The sequence below is a fragment of the Ovis aries genome, chromosome 6 (genome assembly GCF_016772045.2).
Source record: "Ovis aries strain OAR_USU_Benz2616 breed Rambouillet chromosome 6, ARS-UI_Ramb_v3.0, whole genome shotgun sequence".
Taxonomy (NCBI): Eukaryota; Metazoa; Chordata; class Mammalia; order Artiodactyla; family Bovidae; genus Ovis; species Ovis aries.
The window spans coordinates 59,807,737-59,829,248 of record NC_056059.1 but is presented as its reverse complement, the minus strand read 5'-3'; the positions used below and the strand labels follow the sequence as shown (position 1 = coordinate 59,829,248).

At 40.4% G+C, this 21,512-nt stretch overlaps 2 protein-coding genes across 6 annotated transcripts in view; one reads left to right on the top strand and one right to left on the bottom strand.

Moving 5' to 3' along the window:
- The window catches only part of N4BP2 (NEDD4 binding protein 2), a 73,885-nt gene extending 64,842 nt beyond the window's left edge, over positions 1–9,043 (bottom strand). For 4 of the 5 annotated variants that reach the window (XM_042251325.2, XM_042251326.2, XM_060416986.1 and 1 more), the window contains exons 1-2: positions 8,705–9,043; positions 3,238–3,301 (exon numbers count right to left, since the gene is read on the bottom strand). The gene's annotated coding sequence lies outside the window, so the exon portion shown is untranslated. Of the gene's footprint in view, positions 1–3,237; positions 3,302–7,969; positions 8,086–8,704 lie in introns of those variants that run through there. The other variant, XM_042251328.2, reaches the window with a different exon arrangement.
- LOC121819831 (basic proline-rich protein-like) overlaps positions 7,268–21,512 on the top strand; it is a 68,523-nt gene continuing 54,278 nt past the window's right edge. The window contains exons 1-2 of the mRNA XM_060417737.1: positions 7,268–7,380; positions 7,511–9,128. Coding sequence (XP_060273720.1) covers positions 7,268–7,380; positions 7,511–8,582 — 1,185 coding nt within the window. The 3' untranslated portion in view covers positions 8,583–9,128. The remainder of the gene's footprint in view (positions 7,381–7,510; positions 9,129–21,512) is intronic.

Sequence of the window (21,512 nt, the reverse complement as noted above, 5' to 3'; positions counted from 1 at the left end):
ACTAAACACATCTAGCCACATTTATATATAAAATATTTCTAGATCAAGAAAAAAGTTAAAATATGTGAGGTGAGGTGAAGTTGTTCAGTCATGTCCGTTTCTTCCCCTTCATCCTTTCTTAAACATGATTTTGCCCCACCATTTCTACCACTATACTAAAAATTGCTCATATCTAAATCACCAGTAACCAATGTGGATGATAAAAGTCAAAGATAAAAGGTCTAATCCACCAGGGAGGGACGGAAGTCACTCAATCCTGTCCGACTCTTAGCAACCCCATGGACTGCAGCCCACCAGACTCCTCCATCCATGGGATTTTCCAGGCAAGAGTACTGGAGTGGGGTGCCATTGCCTTCTCCAAATCCACCAGGAAGATAAAGCAATTCTAAGTTTGTATTCAAATAGTAAAAGCCCTCTGTCTGTAACTATTATAACAAGGAGGTTCCCACCTCAGCCACTACTCCGCTCCTCACACACATATAGAGGAGAGGAAGGAGAAAGAAAAAGGGAGAGAAAAAGCAGTAATAACATAAAAGATTTGAGTCATGTAAGTATAACTTGACTTAGTATCTAAATAACACCAAATCCAATAACCACAGAATATTATTTTCAAGGTCACATAGAATTATGCTAGAATCAATAGCAAAAATGTAACCAGAAAACCAAATTATATGAAAATTAAGAAACATACATCAATGTATCAAAGATGAACTCATTATGCAAATTACATATTAATACTGATTTTAAAAGAATTATTAACTATAAAATATTTTAAACAAATAAAAACATTATACATCCATATTTGTAGATACAATTAAAGTCATGCATAGAAGAGCATACAAATGCATATATTAGAAAAGAAAGGCTAAAAATATCAATGATCTAAAGTAGATTTATTGAATTTTTATAGCTCCAGAAACTATATGCAAAATACCCTATCTACTCTGTACACCCCAATATGACTGATTGTACATAAACTGTATCCGTGCCCTACTCAATCATTTCTTTCCTACCAACTACCTCCCACCAAAAAGTCTATCCTCTCCTAACTTTAAAAATTCTAATTCTAAAAAGTTCAAATTCCTGTACTGGAAAAACTGCAATCTGATTTCTCAATGCATCCTGAATTATTAACTCAGAATTCTTAACTGAGTTAATAGGAGAATTCTTAACTCAGACTATCCAAACTCCCAGTATTTCCTAAGCAGTTTGTTTCTTAAAGCAGTTTACATTTACTGTTTCAACTTGCCACTTTCTGCGGACTTCTTGATCCAGTGTAATCTGTCCCCTGCATCTAGTAGTATTTCTCTGGCTGCCCCTTCTCAGTTTCCATCATTGATCTCTCTTCTGTTTGTTCTTTCAAGTATAATTGCTACCCTGGGTTCCATTCCCAACCATCTGCTCCACCACTTTTTTCTAGGTCCATCCAAACCCACTGCTTCAATACCTACGACTCTAGCTAAGAACTCTCTCCCAACTCCAACATAGTTAACTGCCTTGAGGTAGGAGATAAGATAGGCCCTTGGGCTGGATAGTTGGTGTTTGTCAAGCAGAGTAAAACTGAAGCTCTGTTTCCCCCAGACAAACCAATGATAAAAGCTACCAGCAAAAGCTGAGCTCTGTTGAAGTGAACAGATAAGATAACCACTCCTGAGTCAAGGAAAACTTCCCTGTCTGCACATGAGAAGGAAGGCTCCTTGAGGGGTCAAAAAAGGAGAGAGCACCACCCCTTAATAAGTGTGGACACACCCCCACAGACCTCTGAGGTGGAATCCAACTTAGCAAAAAGTTGCACACACATGTTGGAGAAGGTCCTAGGACAAGTCAGATGGGAAAAAGAAACAAGATAATTCACCAAAGGTAAACAAAGACCTTGAAAGACTATCCTATATAAGTGATTTAAATCACCTCTTCACTGTGCTCCTTCTCACACACTTACTCTGCCAATGTGTATTTCTGCCTTGTGTGTGTGTGCGCGCTCGGTCTTACTTCAGTCTTCTATCAACAAGTTTAAAATAAATAAGTGTGCTCTCCCACTGGTAGCGCTGTGTCTCTAATAATAAACTTTTATCTGTTTTTTTTTGTTGTTGTTTTTTTTACAGTTTTTGCCTCCTTGAAATATTCTTGCTTTCACACAGGAGCAAGAGTCAGGGCCATTTTGCTTCTAGACAGCAACCCCTGGTGGTCTAGTGGTTTTCTAGCCTGGTTTCCATCAGGCTGCTGCTGCTGCTGCTGAGTCGCTTCAGTCGTGTCCAGCTCTGTGCAACCCCACAGACGGCAGCCCACCAGGCTCCCCCGTCCCTGGGATTCTCCAGGCAAGAACACTGGAGTGGGTTGCCATTTCCTTCTCCAATGCATGAAAGTGAAAAGCGAAAGTGAAGTTGCTCAGTCGTGCCCAACTCTTAGCGACCCCATGGACTGCAGCCCACCAGGCTCCTCTGTCCATGGGATTTTCCAGGCAAGAGTACTGGAGTGGGGTCTCATCCAGGCTGCTGCTGCTGCTGCTGCTAAGTCACTTCAGTTGTGTCCAACTCTGTGCGACTCCACAGACGGCAGCCTATCAGGCTCCCCCGTCCCTGGGATTCTCCAGGCAAGAACACTGGAGTGGGTTGCCATTTCCACATTCAACTCTTAGGAAGGGAACTAAGATCTCTCTTCAGGACTATTCACTGATGCCTCTGTGAGTTCAGCCTCACAGACATATCTACTTGGACACTACTTAGGCACTTCAGTCCTGAGAGTTCCAACTTAAAATGCTTCAGTGACTCTACAGCTCTCAAGACCGAGTTACAACTTTCCAATTGTAAAGCATTCAAGGACTTCTATGCTTTGACCTCTTACCTACCCTACCCATCTCTTCCTCTAGTCTTCCTCAGGTACTCTCTGCTTCTCCTATATCTAATTATTTGTTTCCCAAAGTAGACCACTTCACATCTCTGTGCCTCACACATGTTCCTGCAAAAGTCCCTCTACCCCACCCTACCCAACCCTTATATCTTGGCTCAAGTAACTTTCTTTCAAGAAAGTTTTCCACTATCCCAAAGTCTAATTTACACAGAGCTGCTACTGCACCTTAAATATACCTCTATCTTAGCATCTGCGTACTTATTCGTTTAGACTGCTAGTCTATAAGCATCTCACAATGTTATTATTTAGCAAACAAGAGCTTAATAAATATTTGTTATATACCAGCACAAACCAAAAAGTCAATTTAGTTCTTTAAAATATTGGACTTACCATTTCAGTAGCTTGACTACTCAGGTCCATAATACAGGGCATCTCTTTCCCATGAATAAAATATCTAGGAAAACAAATTTGAAATTAGAAGGGTGGTTAAGATTCAGAATGAATACTCTTTGCCCAGAACTCCTTCTCCCTTACTCCACCAGGGGCCTAATTTCTGCTAACAGACCCCTGGCCAAATAAGTAAGCACATCACATGATTTAGGCTGAACTAGGCATATACCTCATCCCCTCAGCTGCAGGAATCGGTCAAGCGACAGGCACGTGACCAAATCTACCTTGAGCCTCTGATGGGAGTGGCCAAGTCTGTGCTCAGGAACCAGGTCCCAACATATGGAGAAGCAGGAGGAGAAATGGTGCCAGCGTCACAGATGATAAGCACAGAAAGAACTGGGAATTCCCTGAAAGCCCAGTGGTTAGGACTCTGCGCTTTCACTGCCAACTCTGACCCTGGTCAGGGAACTAAGATCTGCATCTTTATATGTAAAGATATATTTAATTAAAGCTGTAAAAGGACCTACATAGTATGCCTTTCCTACTTAGAAAACTTGCATCTATCAGATAGGTCTTTCTCTTCCCTACTAGGTAAACCCCAATATTACTATTTAATTCCCTTTAATACAATCTACACAAACCGCATCTCTTTTCTTTCATGGCTATAGCATGTGGGTTCTTAGTTTAAGGATGTGGGATCAACCCATGCCCCCTGCAGTGGAAGGGAGAAGTCTTAGCCACTGGAAAGCCAGGGAAATTCCTCATGTCATGGTTTAAGGTAGTCAATTTACTTCTTTTGTTATACTCTAACCAGGACGGGGTGAGATGACAATGAGCAATTACAATAATGTAGAATGCTAGGGAAAGTAGAGGACTGGCTTCCCAGGAGAGGCATCACCTCTATGGAGATCTGAAAGATATGTATGAGCTAACAAAACCAAAGGGGAGGGAAGCAGGGAGCAAGGGAAGGCATTCCAGACAGAGGAAAGCTTCTGTACTCAAGTAGACTTAACAAACTTGGCATCTTGAGAGAGAAATGAAGTAACTGAATATGACTAACATATTGAGGGCAAAAGGAAAAAGTGACAGAGGATGAAGAAGTTAACAGATGCCAGATCATGATCCTGAAAGCCAAATTAAGAAGTTCAGACTTTATCCTGAAGGCAATTAAAAGCCACACACACACAAAATGTTTTGACCTGAGGAGTTAAGGGTTTAAATGTGTTAGATTACTCTAGCTACAGTGGGATAAAGTGGATGGAAGGCAAGACTGCAAGCAGGGATAACCATTTAGGAGGCTACTGTGGCAATCCAAGTAAGAGATGATGCTAACCACTGAGTAGGATGGTAGCCTGGAAATGGAAAAAAGATACAGATTCAAGAGATATTAAGGAGACGGGGCTTCCCTGGCAGTCCAGTAGTTAAGACTCCAAGCTGCCACTGCAGGGAACATGAAGGTCAGCGAATAAAGATCCTGTAGGCCTCACAATGTGGCCAAAAAAGGAGAGATACTAAGGAGCAAAAATCCAACAGGGCTCAGTGATCTATTAGAAAATGAAAAGAAGGAAAGGAACAGCCCAGGTTTCTACCAAGTTATTATTAGCAGTGCCTACTATTTATCAAATTCTTACCACATATGCATTATCTCATATAATCTTCCCCTAGGAAGAAGAGGTAGCTTGTTTCATATTTTTGTTTTGAGGCTGGGAAAGGGAAGGTTGATAATAACTATAGTTTGGGATATGCTCAGTCTGAGTCACCTGTGAGAGAATACAAATGAATGTGTTATGAAGGTAGATGATAACCTGAGTCAATTTATCAAGAAATAGCTCTGGGTTGGAGATATAAGAATTTTCTACATATAGACAGTAACTGGGAGAAATATTTTTTAAGAGTAAATATCTTCTTTAACTCTGAACTTCTACTGCTGGGGGCTTGGGTTCAATCCCTGGTTGGGGAACTAAGATTCCACATGCCATGCAGCAAGGTCAAAAAAAGAATAGAAAAAAAAAAAAAAATCTCCTTTATTCATGCCAATATTTATTTAATACCTACACAACTATAGCTTTGGAACTAGAATTAAGGGGGAAAAAATGAGTAAAATTCAGTGAAACTCACAGCTACTATAGGGAGGAGGTAACTCCATATAGCAGTACGTGGATAGTGGAAATAGTACGTTAAAGGTTCAGAGGTAATATGATGAGTATGTGATTATCTCTGCTGGGGGAAGAAAGCAAAGCAAACTTGACAACATATACCACCTAAATTTTGAAGTAGGTCAGCAGAGAGTTTAAGAGGAGGAAGGCAGGGAGAACAGTGAAGACACTACACCCAGAAGAAAAAATTCGAAGACAAAAGAAAAATTTTTTTAAAAGACAGCCTGCTTCAGAACAGAAAAATTAAATATTATTCACGTCAGTCTCCCAAGCTAATTCTTAAATTTAATAAATAGAGCGAACATATTTTTAAAAATTTTAAAGACACATGGGGAAAGTTCATTCTAATATACTATATCATATTAAAGTAACATTGTAAGATTAAATGATACAGCTACAAAAATCCAATAAAAGATGGAAGGATCATTATTAAAAGTTAAGAGTCCAGATATAATCCTAATGACATTTGGCTTACTCATTGTCTGGCATTGTAAATATATATTTTAAAAAAATTCAATCTCTTTAATTCCTAATAAAACTACTACCACAGGCATTTAATAATGTGATCTGCTAAGATCCAATGTTTGATCTAAAAAAACTGAAATTCTTCCCAAGACTTACAATGTGAGTTTGCATATAAAAAGCTGAATAGAAGAAAGGCAAAGATGGTAGCTCTTTTCTAAAATTCACATTAACTTATAAATGGTTACTGCTTTGCATATCAAAAGATGCATAACCATAGATAATCATGAAGAAAAGGGAGATTTTAAGAGAAAATCCTCACACAGTATTAAAAAAATGCCCCTTGAGTGATACTATTTATTTAGCCTCTATTGTGTACAGATACTATGCCTACTTCGATAAAGAGAAAACATTCCATAACTTAAGCCCACTTTTTCAATGAAGTCCAGTATTTAGTCCTCTTTACTACCCCCTTCAAAGCAGCTAAAGTCAACAGGTGCACAAATTGACATTCGTTAAGTACTAAATGCTGATTTGTCCCGGGTTTGGTTTTATATGTCTTTTTTCATGAACTAAAGTGCAGTATTCTTATAGAAAAGCAGCCATTTCTTTCCTATTCTTTTCACCATCTCCATCACTGTAGCCCCCACACCCCGCCGTCCTAGCACAGCCACTTGAATAGTAAAGCTCTGGCAAAGGAACAAAAAAATGTTTATTTAAGTTGACCTTGCAAAACGGGCAAAGTTAGAAAATTGAACCACGCTGTTTATCAAAACACAAACACATGACGTTTACCTTTCTTAACGCTTTTAAGAATTCTTTCATTGAAAATTGAAAGATGAGGGTTAAAAAGAGTTACAAAAGAGAGCCAGGCGTTTGAGAGAAAAACAATGGAAATAATAAAAACAGAATGAAAAGGATGCTGTTGAGATGAAAAAAAAAAAAACATTTTTTTAAGTGGGGGGCGAGAGGCAGCTGCAAATCAGACACTGTTTTCTGAGAAGGCAGGTTCATCTCCAAGATTTTCTTCTCTGAGCTCAACCAATCTCCACCTTTTCTGAGTTATCCAGTCTCCAGGCAAGCAGCGCTTCTTGATTGGCTTAAAGATGCCGAGTAGAAAAACCAGCCAATCCTGCCTTGAAGTCAGAACTGTGCTATGGAGACATTACAACCACTGCATGGCGAGAATGTGTACAAACCTGTCCGTGCCACAAATATCAGATTCTAGTTCTAAAGATTGTTGCAGAAAAGAAGATTCTTCCAAGCCAACACTGAGCGTGATCTGGCATTTACATTTTTTTTAATTACTCTATCTCTCTTTCTGAGAGACAAAAGAAAAATTTAAAAAAAAAAAAAAAAAAGGTACCACGTTTTAACCAAAAGAGCTTAAGCAATAAACTGCCCCGGGTCGGATGACTTACTCTACCCAAGACGGATTTTCAAAGGGACCTCTCTGGAGAGTCCGGATCACAGTAGGGCTCAAGGAGGGAGTCAGTGAGGATCAAAGTTGCCGCGGGGGAGGGTGGTAGGACGACGATCAAAGAGACACAGATACCAGTAACCGGGAATGCCTCCCCACAGTACCCAAAATCAGAACTTGCGGAGTGAGAGGCTGTGTTTGAAACTGAAGTGAGTAAATAAAACGGCTGTGCTAGGGCTACGTGCTCCGGAGGGTGGCCCCAAGTTCCAAGAAGGTTCCGCCTGGGAAAGCCGAAGGAGCTCGGAGGGCCGCCAGGTCAGGTCCCAACGGGAACTAACAGGGAAGCCCCGAGGGGGGGAGAGGGGTGTGTCAAAGGCCCGGAGGCCCGCTGGGGCTGGGAGGCCAGAAAGCGGCCACTGCCTCCGCCTTCGCCTTCGCCTTCGCCCGACCTCGGGCGGCGAGCCAGGGCCCGCCTCTCACCGACGCCTCACTTCCCTTCCGCCAGGGCGACCGGGCCCGCGGGCCGGACTAGAGACGGCCGCGCCGGACCTCCACGTCCGGGGGTTGCGGTTTCGGTCGCAGCGCCTCCCGCTGCTGCCTCAGGCCCTCCGCTCGGGTTTGGGGACCCCGGGATCCCCTTCTTCCCGACCCTCAGCCCAGCCCCGCCGCTCCGCCTTCCACCCGCCGCCTTTACCTGCTCCAGAAGCAGGCGGAGGGAGTCGAGGCCGGGGCCGCGTCGTCGAGTGTGCGACGCGGGTCCGCAGCCCTTTCCCGCCGCCACCACAGCGCTCTCCGGCGCGGCGCAGGGCTGGCGCGCGCGACGGCCGCCGGGGGGAGACGCGCGGCCAGCGCCTGGCGGGGAGACACTGCCGCTCTCCGTCCGGCCGGGGAAGAGCAGCCTCACAGCAGCTAGCCGCGAGAGGGCGGGTGGGCGGCCGAATGGGGAGGGGTCTCGGAGAGCAGGGAAGGGCTGCCACGTCGCCCAGGTGGATCGCTGCTCTCCGCCTCCCCCGCCCCCGCCGGCTTCGGGCCGCGACCTCTGGTTCGTCCTCGGGCTCAGGTGGGGCGCGTGGGCCCGCCCTGCCTTGGCGGCCCCGGTGACCCCGGCCCGCAGGCTCCCGCCTCTCCGTCTCCCCTCAGTGAGCCGGTCCCGGCCTGGCCCGTTCTGCCGCATCGGGCCCGCCTTCCCCCGCCTCGAGCGAAAGCCTGACGTGTTTCCCCCTTCCCTCGTCGTGGGGTCACATGGAGGAGCAAGCCCTTTCCAATGTGTCGGGTTTTCGAGGAAGGCGGGAGTCGTTGTGAGCTAGTGAACGTAGCAATAGGGGCCTGAAATTTCTCCGGAAATAAACCGCGATAACCACAGCCGTGCCTAAGCCTCTTTCACTCTCTCCCAATACCCCAAAGCAAAAATAGAAACACAAGGTCGTACTCGCTGGTCGGGGCGGGCCCGCCAGGTCGCGGGTCCCGGCAGCAAGTTGGGAACGACCGCGAGGTGGACCAGGCGGCCTCGGCGTAGCCTAACTGGGCAGTTGACTCTGGGCGAGCGAGGCCACGGCGGCGGCTGGCGCGCGAACCCCGCCTCCGCGCGCGCCGCGCTGTCCGCGGGAGGTTTCCGGGCGCGCGGCCCGCTGCCCCTCTGCGCGCTCGGGAGTCGGACGCGGCGTGGTCGCTTTGGAGCCGGGAGACAAAGAGGTCGGCGGCGGTCGCGGCAGGGACGGAGGTCTGCGTAGTACCAACCGGCGCGGCCCATGTGCCTTCTGAACAAGCTGACGGAAGCACAAAAACACAGAGCCTGTTTGCAACATAGGACCGCAGGCGCTGACCTTTGCCCTGCTTAGAGCTTCAGTGTTCAGGTGCCGAGAAAAAGCAACGAGGTTTTCTTCGCTTTTGCGATCACTGTGTTATTAGACTATCACCCAAGCCTGCTCCATTTTTTTTTTCCCTCCTAAATTCTACCTTCCTTGGTTTCCTGCTTTTCCTGCTTATGTGTTCTATCGTGAAATGTTCCGTGTTTTCAGGTACACGAATTTTCCCCCCCTTGTTTTCTGATAGAGGTGATTATAGTTATATTAGTTTTTTGCCCCTCCCTCTGTTCCCCTCCCTTTGCAATTACTTTTTGTTCCGTCATCAGAGTTTTTCGTAGAGAAATGAAATAGTCCCCTGACAGACATGGAAAAGACAGTCTGTCGATGTTGTTATAGTAATTGCTTTAAACTGAATGGAAATTCGGGGGGAAATGTAAGTGAATTTTTTATCTTCATTTAGGTCTAATTGGAACATTTAACTCATGAAAACATTCTAGGGTTTTTTGGTTTTTTTTTAAGAATCTCGAAATATTTAAGCAGAGATCTCGGGATGGTCAATCTTCTAATGAAACCAACCACACGGAAGGAGGTTTACCCCTTGTGTGATTTTTGTATTTTTGAAAAGTTTCCTTGAGCCCCTGTTTAGAAATTACAGTGCAAATACCTCTGTTATTGCTTTTATTAATTTCGAAACACAAAAATGTTAACAAAGTATTCCAAATCGCAAGATCTATATAACCTTAACATTATGTTGCCTCCTAACAGCCATTAAAAGAGACTAATAACAGTGTTATATGCCACTTGAGGAATGAAAGAATCCTAGTAATTATAAACTTCAAACAAATCTAGAAAGTTAATTTTGTTCATATGAAATATGTTCAGCACGATACTAAAAACTGGCATTTAAATTCTTGTTTTTTCCTTTGATCATTGTTAAGGATTTATCACATTCTTAGGTCTGAACAATAAGAAGTAAAGTATTCTTAACACTGGAAAACATATTTCAAGCCAGCAAGACATCGCCCAGGAAGAAAGGGGGGGGGAAGTGTTTGCTTAGTATATCAATGAAAGAAAAATATAAATAAAAGTTCTGAAAATCAGACTCTAATAGGGAACAAAGCAATCTTTACTCAACATTCACAATGCTAGCCTTCCTTTGTGAATATTTATAAAGATTCCCTCCTTCCTTATTGGTTTAAATTCTAAGCCAATAGGAAAAGTACAACACATCTTTTAAAGAGTGAGACATAAGCATTAGGTTAAAACATTGGATAAACGGATTGTTTATCATGCTATTCTCATTTCAGATCGTGTATCTTTCAATTCTAAAGAAGAAATTTAAGAATCTTTGAATTATTGAGTATTTTGATGTAACTTAAATAGCAAGGTGCTACTCCTGGTCACATTCTGCTCCCTGTAATCTTCCTGTTGGTTTTGTTACAATATTTAATTATCTTAAAATGCCAGGTGAATATGAAGAATGGCAAAATGCTACTGCTTACTTAACCTTTTAAATAAATAAGATTAACCCTGGCATTTCTTTAGATGAAAGACCAGCCTTTAAGGAAATAATAAAATTTACATTTTCAAAAAATTTCTCAGATTTTTGTAATAAATATTTGTAATTTATTATAAACAAATATTTTATATTTACCCAAAGCATCTTTGGTCTGTTTAATGGCTAAATTCTAAGCATGCTTATATTTAGAACTTAAGTGTGATTTCATCTCAGTCACAATGCCACCTTTGCATTTCTATGCTTTGAATTTGACTGGGAGCATTCTGCTTAACGACAATTATTTGCATATTTATGGTCTTCCCTGGTGGCTCAGATGGTAAAGAATCTGCCTGCCTTGTGAGAGGCCTGGGTTCGATCCCTGGGTGGGGAGGATCCCCTGGAGGAGGGCGTGGCAACCCGCTCCAGTATACTTGCCTGGAGAATCTCCCTGGCAGGCTACAGTCCATGGGGTTGCAAAGAGTCAGATACGACTAAGCACAACACAGCACAGCATATTTATAATCTCCCTTAGTAGGTCATCAATTTCTTGAAGACAGGTTCTGTTTCCCATTCAGCCTTGTATTCCTCATTACCAAACAGCACTCTTATACAGAGCACCCCTTGGACATTTGATGAGTAAAAGAATGAGCATTACTCCACAGCACAGTGTATGGCAAATCAAAAGAAAATCAGTCTCAGAAATTTTTTTGTTTTCCTTTTTTATGTAATGGCTGACAAATACTTGTTTTCATTCCCAATTAAACAGAATAACATTTTGCAAGAATTTTACTAACAAGTAAAAACCAACATATGCTGGAACTCGTGTTTTTACATTTTAAATCTGATAGAAACTGGATAGTGAGTTATATTGCCATTATCTAAAGTAAATAATATCAATGGGCTTATCTTTACAAAAAAATTCCTTTACCACACTAAACAGGAGCTACAAGTTTTGTGACCTTGGGAAAATTACTTTAAACCCTCTAAAACTCAGTTTTCGCATCTCTCAAATACATTCATTCATATCTATTTTATGATTAATTAAAATAATGAAAGCATGTAAAGTAAAAGCTCAGTAGATGATAGGTATTTCTTGCAGATATTGGTGGATTCAATCATGAAAAGAAGTAATTTTCTTTGTGCAATTATTTATGTATAAAAAGGCAGTCATAAAGTGCTGCTTTAAAAATAGTGAGGAAACCTATCTTAAAGGAAGGAATAAAATACTAAGAACTAAAGAGATGACTTTAAGAATTGAAATTTGCCAAGAGAATAGATGTTAAGTGGTCTCAGCACACACAGACAACTATGAGAAGTAAAGGGATGTATTAATTGTGATAACGCATTTCATAATGTACATACACCTATATCAAATTATGTTGTATACTTTCTGTACAATTTTTTCAGTAATACTATACCTCAAGCTATAGTAAGTGGGGAGGTAAGAAGGGTAGGGGAGAAATCAGTCTCTGTTGAAAAAATAACAATAACCGACAAAACAGAAAAACCAAATCCCTTAGTGTAGCTTCCAAATCCTGCCCTTCCTACAGAAATGGACTTCAAGACCTCAAGCCTAGATCCACTGAGGGATGGTCTCAAGAACTGTATCTTTGCTTTACCTAGTTTCTCCCTAAGGGGATGGCCAAAGTACCAGTCAGGCAGTCTCCAGACTTAACAGGGAAAGGTAGAAAAGGAATTGGCAAAAGAGAATATTAAAACAAATAAAACACTTAAGAGAACAAGAACTACAGGATAGATGGCAAAGATAGCTTACTTGTGCCTGGGATAATCCTTATGTAAATGTGATGGTAACCACAGTACTGTGTCTTTGTGAGTAATTTTCATAGGAAGCCATGCTTCAGTCCAGAAGCATGTGTATTGTGGTAACTCTAGCTTTGTGTAACTGTGAAATTTCATATCATTTACCAGTAAGGAAATGTTACATCCTATAATCATACCTGTTGACGTCTTTCTGTCAGTTGCATTACTTTTCCACTTGTGACAATCACACACATCCTACTTCCAATGATGTTGAGTCATTGGGTAACCTCATCATTCATTTTCACTTCTGGGCTTCCCAGGAGGCTCCATGGTAAGGAATCCGCCTGCAAGGTTGGCAGAGAAGACATGAGTTTGATCCCTGGGTGAGGAAGATCCCCTGGGGGAGGAAATGGCAATTCACTCCAGAGTTCTTGTCTAGAGAATCCCATGGACAGAGGAGCCTGATGAGTTATGATCCATGTGGTCACATCCTTTACAAATCTAGTTTAAATGTCTTTTCTCTTGTAGTTTTCCAAGGCACCTCAAATGTAATGAACTACTTCCTCTAAGACCATAGCAATTTGTATATATCTCTCTTATTCAGTCCCAATGATGACTGTTGGTATATATCTTCAAACTGCAAACTGCAAACTTTTCCCCTAGATAAGAAATAACTCCAGTGACTAGAAAATGTCTTCTAAACATTGAAATGTATAGACCCCTTTTAGTGTACCTCCTAGCTCACAATTTCCCCTTTAGCTTTACTTGCCCTCATTCCATAGGGTGGACTTCAGGGTATTAAAAAATGACTTCGCTTCCCTGGCCATACTTAATGAACCAGGGGTAGGTGTCTTAATCTAATAGCCCCTTCCTGGAAAATTTTTACGGTTGAGACAAAATCAAAAATTAGCGTTAGTAAAATCAAAGGAAAAATTATGAATAAAAATAGTGCAATTCATATCAGAGACAAAGGACTGTTTCCTCTAATAAATAAACACTTGGAAATCAATTTTTAAAAGACCAATAACTCAACAGAAAAGAAAACTGGGCAAAGCATAAAGAAGGCTCCCCAAAATGTATATATTATATGTATATGTATTATGTACTGTGCTGCTGCTGCTGCTGCTGCTACTAAGTCACTTCAGTCGTGTCCAACTCTGTGCGACCCCATGGAGAGCAGCCCACCAGGCTCCTCCGTCCCTGGGATTCTCCAGGCAAGAATACTGGAGATTATGTACTATATGCACATTATAAACATACTATAAACTTCTGATTTTCTATTGCAGCATTAAATTCCAAGTTTTGGAATTCTATAAAAGAATGATGGCATTCTCTGAGTGCTGATTCTGTAAAATCTCCAGGATAAATTGCTCAGTGAAAAAAGTTTATGCTATGCTGCCATCATATTAAAAAAAATGGGAATAGGAGAATAGATAGACAAATGTTATCACATATACATAAAATTTCTCTGGAAGGAGATGCAGCAAACTTGAGAAAGGGAACTGAGTAGCCTGAGGGAAGAGGCTGGAAAGAGTTTTCACTGTATCTTTTTTGAACCAAAAGAATCTATCTGCTATTCAAGAAAATAAGTAGGAGTAAGATATTTGGGATCCCAGAGAGATGCAGTTTCTTTGTGCAACTAAGCCAATGTGGGGTTAACTCAGGAGTTGAGGGCAACTATATTCTGCATGAAGCCTGGTGAGCAAAGGAAGCTGACCTAGAAAGAAGACTGAAGCGGATAAGCAGACAAGAGGAATTGGATATGCAGAGAAGAGGGATTGGAGAGAAAATATTGTCTGGGCTCGCAACAATTTGGTTCTAGTCTTTCCTGGAGCCAGCTGCATCCCTCCACTTGGTTTCTTTTAAAACATTCCTATATTCCTTTTTTTTCTTCCAGTTTTATTGAGATATAATTATACACGTTTAAAGTGTACAGCATAATGGCTTACATCTGAAATGATTACCACAGAAAATATAACATTCATCATCTCCTATAGATACAAAATAAAAGAAAAAAATATTTTTTCCTTGTGATGAGAACTTAGGATTTACTTTCGTAACAACTATTATATATAACAGACACCAATGTTAATTCTATTAATCATGTTGTACGTCATATCCATTGTATTTATCTTACAAATATGTACCTTTGGACCACCTTCATCCAGTTCTTCCTTCCCCCAACCCCTGCCTTTGGTAACCGCAAATTAGATCTTATTTTCTATGAGTTTGTTTGTTGAAGTATAATTGTGTATGTGTGTGTCTGACTCTTTGCGACCCCGTGGACTGTGGCCTGCCAGGCTCCTCTGTCCTTGATATTGTCCAGGCAAGAATCCTGGAGTGGGTTGCCATTTCCTACTCCAGGGGATCTTACTGACCCAGAGATAGAACCCACGTTTCCTGCATTGGCAGGCAGATTCTTTATCACTAGTGCCACCTGGGAAGCCCCATAATTGCCTTAATAACACTGTTAGTTCCTCATGCACAACATAATGGTATATTTCTTTACATTACCAAATGCTCACCACAGTAATTCTAGTTACCATCGATCACCACACAAAGATATTACAGTATTGAGTGTATTCCCCATACTTAAATTTTATCTCCGTGACTCACTTATTTTGCACCTGGAAGTTTGTATCTCTGAATCTCCCTCACCTATTTCACTTACCTGCCCCCACCCCCATCCTCAATCCCTCAGACAATCACCTATTGCTCTCTGTATCGATGAGTGTTTCTGTTTTGTTGTATTTGTTAATTTGTTTTGCTTTTTGGATTCCACATATAAGTGAAGTCATATCTAACTTACTGCACTTAGCATAATACCCTCAAGGCCTATCCACGTTGTAGGAAATGACAAGAATTCACTTTTCTTTCTGGGTAACATTCCATTGTACGTATACAAACACATGTAGTGTATCCATTCATCTATCCATGAATACTTAGGTTGCTTCCATACTTGGCTTTTGTGAATAATACTGCAATTAACATAGGGGTGATGCATTTTCTTGAATTAGGATTTTTGTTTTCTTTGGCAAAATACCCAGAAGTGTGTAATTGCTGGATCATGTGATAGTTCTATTTTTAATTTTTGGGGGAACCTCCGTACTGTGTTCCATAGTGGCTGCACCAATTTACATTCCCAACTACCCTTTTCTTCACATTCTTGCCAATATTTGTTATTTGTTCTTTTTGATAATAGCCATTCTGAGAGGTGTGAGGTGATGTCTCACTGTGGTTTTGACTTGCATTTCCCTGATGATTAGTGATGTTGAGCATCTTTTCATGTACTTCCTGGTCATCCGTCTTTGGGAAAATGTCTGCTCGGGTCCTCTGCCCGTTTTTTAATCAGGTTGTTTGGTTTTTTGATGTTGAGTTTTATGAACTCTTTGAATATTGTGCATATTAACCCCTTATCAGATATATTGTTTACAAATGACTTCTCCCATTCAGTAGCTGACCTTTTCTTCTTATTGATAATTCCCTTCACTGTGCAAAAACTTTTTAGTTTGATATAGTCCCATTTGTTTATTTTTGCTTTGTTTCCCTTGCCTGAGAAGGCAGATACAAAAAAATATTTCTAAGACAATGTCAAAGATCATATTGCATATGTTTTCTTCTGGGAATTTTATGGTTTCGGGTGTTAAGTATTTAATCCATTTTGAGGGTTTTTTTTTTTAATGTGGTGTGATAAAGCAGATCATTTTTATTATTTTGCAAGTAGCTGTCCCATTTTCCCAACACCATTTACTGAAGAAGTTGTCACTTCCCCATTATATATTCTTGTCTCTTTTGTTGTAGATGAATTAATCATCTAAGTGTGGGCTCATTTCTGAGCTCTCTGATTCTGTTCCACTGATCTATGCATCTGTTTTTGTGCCAATATACTGTTGACTATTCTGTTTCTTTACTATATATTTATCGTTTGAAATCAGGGAATGTGATACCTTCAACTTTCCTATATTCTTATAATAAATCTCCTTTTTTTGTCCTAAGCTAACCTAAGTTGTTTTCTGATCCAAACAGTTTAACTATTATCGTGGCATCAAAAAGAGTTTATTGTAGTAGGTTTTCTGTAAATTCTTGTTAAAATGAAATGTGAAGTTCTTTATAATGAAATCCATTTGGGCTCTCAAAGTTTATACTGTTTTCTTTAAATCTCTCAAATTGAAAGAGGATAAGTGAACAAGTTCAGGGCATTCTGAAAGACCTTCACCCTAAGCTAAGGTGGTGTTTGCTGATGGAAAATATAAACTGGGCCTGAAGCCAAGTAACACATTCCACCTGCTAGACTTTCCTCTCAGTTCCCTGCCTGAGAACTGAGACTTCTCAGTTAGTGTTTCTTGATAGCCTGCCTGAAAGATAAGATCTTAACTTTTTCTAGTTAGGATGGAGTTTGAAGATTGTGGAACATTTTTAGGCTGATTTATATTTGGATAGAAAAGGCACTGGGGAACAGGGCAAGAGCATCAATCCTATGGTGAAGAGACATAGGTGTCATTATTTGAGCATATTCAAATATGAGTTTCCAAGACTTAGGGCTAGTTAATACATTGACACTTACCCTTCCAGAAAGCAGTGTCCATTTGTTTGTTCACGTTTTCAAATCTATAGGTTCAAATCTGTAGAACTATCATTTTACTATTTATTTTATATCATTCTTCCTAGTACTGCAAAACTAGGAAATACTTCAGAAAATTCATAGAAGGCCCAGAATGCATTTATAGAGCAACTCCTAGAGTTCAACAGCTTGCAAATGAGGCTAAATATAGTTTATCTGAGCATGGTGACATAATACACATTCCAGGGATGGCAACATAGACGCTTCACACCTGTTTATGTACCATTTATATAGGGTGAATTTAAACAGGATGATGAAATTATCTCTCATGTAAAATGTCAAAATAATTACATATAAGTACTAAGATGTAGAAGAGCACAGTTTATTTCCATCATTAAAATCCCATTGAAAAGTTAAATACCATTATTTAACTACCAGGAACTATTCTTTGTTCTTTCTCAATATTTCTTGAGAATTTATTATCAGGGATATTGTAAAAGTGTAAGACACAGGCCCTGTCCTTAAGGAGTTTTGTTGTAATTTTGCTGAGGTAAGACATACAGGTATAAAGCATCATCATTGTTATTTTCCACTAAGAGGAGTAGGATGATGACATGGAAAATAATATGGGCTTACTTTATTTTTTATTATTAAAGAGCAACTTTGAAAGTCTACAGTTGAAACCACCACAGGAATTGAAGGTTGTGATCCCAGGCATCTTGGTTCCTCACCCCATCCTGTCCCCAGTGTGACTCGCAGAGGGCATTCCCAGACTGACACATGGATGGCCGTCTGTAAACGTCTATTGGCAATATGGGCTTTTAAACTTGGTTCTCATTTTCAGTTCTGCCATGTCATTAATATGAGCTCTACAGAGACATTTAACTGTCCCAACCTCAGTTTCCTCAAATAGTAAAGTGAGGATAAGGATGATAACCTTGGAGGACCATTTTAAGAATTAAATGAGACAATATGAATGAAAATAGCTAAGTAAATCCTTAATATATATCAGGTGCTTGATAAATATTAGTTTATTCTTTAACTGAACTTGAAAGGATTTTCTATTTTTCTCATTTTGATCCATTTATAATGAGTTTCAGTGAATTTTAAAATTGAAGTCAGCATACATAAATGAAAATTTAAAAAATTTTTAAACCAAAAAAGGAAGAAAAAAATTTAATATAAATAAATTTTTAAAATAAAATTGTAGTTAGCTAAAAATTTCAATCATCTTGAGAACCGAAACTCTAACCACTTTAAGACTTAAAACAATATCTAGAGTTTTAATCAAGAGAAGGAAAAATAAATAAATATCATCTTTTTCCTAGAAAAACCATTATCATTCCTAGGAAAAGGTTGTCATTCCAACTTGCTCTCTGAATGTAATATCACCTAACATAAGTGACTTTTCCATGTATAAAATACTTTCAGAGTTTACCTGGAGTTCTATACAGAATGTATGTGAGTATTTCAAAATATACCCTATATTGGACATTTGTTCATGGAATTTCTCATTATTTGCTTTGATGGATCACTCAAAAAGCCTGTTCCAAATTAGGATAATTTGTAGGATGATGTCAATGAGTTTCTTCATTTTCTTTTGACTGATTCCAAAATATAGAAGAATTTGATTTGCATAGAACATAGAAATGGGAAGTAAAGTAACAGTAATTTCTCAGAAATTAACCAACATTGATCAGAGTAACCCTGCTCAGTACACAAATGCCCCAGTCTGCTTCCACTTAATTCAATAAATACATATTCCTGTGATTGATGTTGGAGTCTTCAGGGAGCTCAGTAAATAGCATTGCTCTCCTCTGTCTAAATTGAGAATAAAGGTCAAGTGTAAGATATATAAGGGATCAAATATCTCCTTGAACTGATAAGGACCAACTGCAAGCTGCAGCTCATGAGAAACAAACTGACCTGTCATGCAAACCTCTCAATTAGGTAGAATTCCCTACTCTGTTGCACAGACTGCACAGGGCCACAAAGGGTCTTGCACGGCATTTCTGCCTTTATGGCTACCTTCTATCATTTAAAAAAAAAAAAAAAAAAGCCATGTTTTATGACTGTACTGATATAGTTCAGTTCAGTCACTCAGTCATGTCCGACTCTTTGTAACCCCATGAACCATAGCATGCCAGGCCTGCCTGTCCACCACCGCCTCCCAGAGTTTACCCAAACTCATGTCCATTGAGTCAGTGAGGCCATCCAACCATCTCATCCTCTGTCAGCCCCTTCTCCTCTGCCTTTGATCTTTCCCCACATCAGGGTCTTCAAATGAGTCAGCTCTTTACATCACATGGCCAAAATATTGGAGTTTCAGCTTCAACATCAGTCCTTCCAGTGAATACCCAGGACTGATTTCCTTTAGGATGGACTTGTTGGATCTCCTTGCAGTCCAAGGGACTCCACTGATATAGATAAAAATATATTAATACTATGTATTAAAACATTTTCATTGGCTTACAAGTTCATTTTTTTTCCTTCTCATTTTAAATTGAAAAAACATTTTCAGGGCCCCTGAAACTATCCTGACTCCTAGACACTGGGCCCACTGTGCCTAATGGAGAAATTAGCCCTAAGCAACACACTGGATGAAGTAAATCTTAAATCCTGGAAGAAGCACGTACTCTCTGAGCAGCCTTACTTTCAGGAGAGAAGACAAGAAATCAGGCAACCATGCTTCAGTCATTCTTCCTGGATTTACCTATCAGATGTTACTTTCTCCACTCCCGGATGGGTAAAGGAATAGGAAGCTAGGAGTTACATCTTTCTCAGTTCAGTTCATATCAAAGATAATGTTGGTAGAGAAAAGCAGACCTCTCTTAGCAAGCATTTTCTTACTACTGAAATGATTATGTTCACTTACTATAATTTGATAATCCTGGCCTTTATGATTACCCATCTAGGACTTTCCTAGTGGTCCAGTGGTTAAGAGTTCACTTGCCAGGGTTGGATCCCTGGTCTGGGAAGATTCTACATGCCTCCAAGGCAGCTAGTGGTCCACAAGTACTGAGCCCTCCCACCTAGACCCTGTGTTCCACCACACGAAAAGCCACTGTGGTGAAAAGCCTTCGCACTGCAAGGAAGAGTAGCCTCCCACCACCACCGAAACTAGAGAAAGCCCAAGCACAGCAATGAAGACCCGTGCAGCCAAAAATAAATACATTTTTTAAAATAAAAACTAGAAGATTACCCATCTAATTCTTCTTGCTCCAGATTTCATTTTACCAGGAAACTTTCTGATTATAACTATGTGTGTATGCATGCTAAGTTGATTCAGTCATGCCTGACACTTTGCAACCCACTGGACTGCAGCCCGCTAGGCTCCTCTGTCCATGAGATTCTCCAGGCAAGAATTCTGCAGTGGGTTGCCATGCCCTCCTCCAGGGGATCTTGCCGACCCAAGGATTGAACCTGCATCTCCTGCATTGGCAGAAGGGTTCTTTATGACAAGCGCCACCTGGGAAGACCAATTATAGCTATATGGCCTCCCATATTTTCCTAACAAAAAAGAGTGTATCAAGCAGCTGATAAGGCATACAACCTGCACTCTGGTTACAGTTATCATTGTAAATTAAAGCATCCTGGTTTACATATTATTCTCACATGAAATTTGTTGGCGTGAGAATTCATGGATTTAACTCATTCATTTAACTGACTTGACTGTGTCGTTGAACTAGAAAAGTTGAGGTTCAAAATCTGAACCACTGGGAATTCCCTGGCAGTCCAGTGGTTAGGACTCCGAGCTTCAACTGCAGGGCACACAGTTTCCATCCCTACTCAGGAAACTAAGATCCCTCATGCCTCTCGACGTGGCCAAAAATATCTGAATCACCAATGGTTTGATCTAAGGCAACCCTACAGGACTCCACCTCAGTAGTCAGCAAGTTTTTGTGAGCTGCAGTTCAATTTCCCCATTCTCTAATCACAACATCCTTCACACTACTAATAATAGTGTATTCTTAAATTATAATAAATGGGGGGTGGAGGAAGAAATACTCTGGCAAATTTTTCCACAACTATTGTTTTCCTCCAGTTCTATGCAATGTCATGGGATTGAGAATGCTTGCTTTTCTTCATGACATATAATTAGGGGGAAATTATTACCAGTTCTGTGTGAAACAAATCATATTCTTTACAACAAATCATCCACAGGAAATTTTCATTTGGTCTTAACTACCTCCATGGCCAGACAAGATGTCAACCTGGATCAAGATAAGGAAGAACTGGTGACGCAGCAAAATTTATAATGGAATATGTCAGCAGTTACATATCTCTCATTAAACATATATTGAGAGCCAGTGATATGCCAGTCAGTATGTGCCTAATATAATTGGAGGCTGCAAAGGATTATCTAGCTGCATGTCCAGGAAGAAAAGGAAACAGATTTTTGTGAATATATATTAGTTTCTGACTCAGTGACTGGTATTATTGTCCCCATTTTCACAGGAAATGGAGGCACAGAGAGAGGTAATTTTCCTAAGTTCCTATCTAGAAATTGTGATATAATCATGATGCAATCATGACTGAAACCCAAGCCTGTTCAGTTCACTAAATATATGAGTCATTACTGTATGGCAGACCTTGTGATGGGGATAGGAGC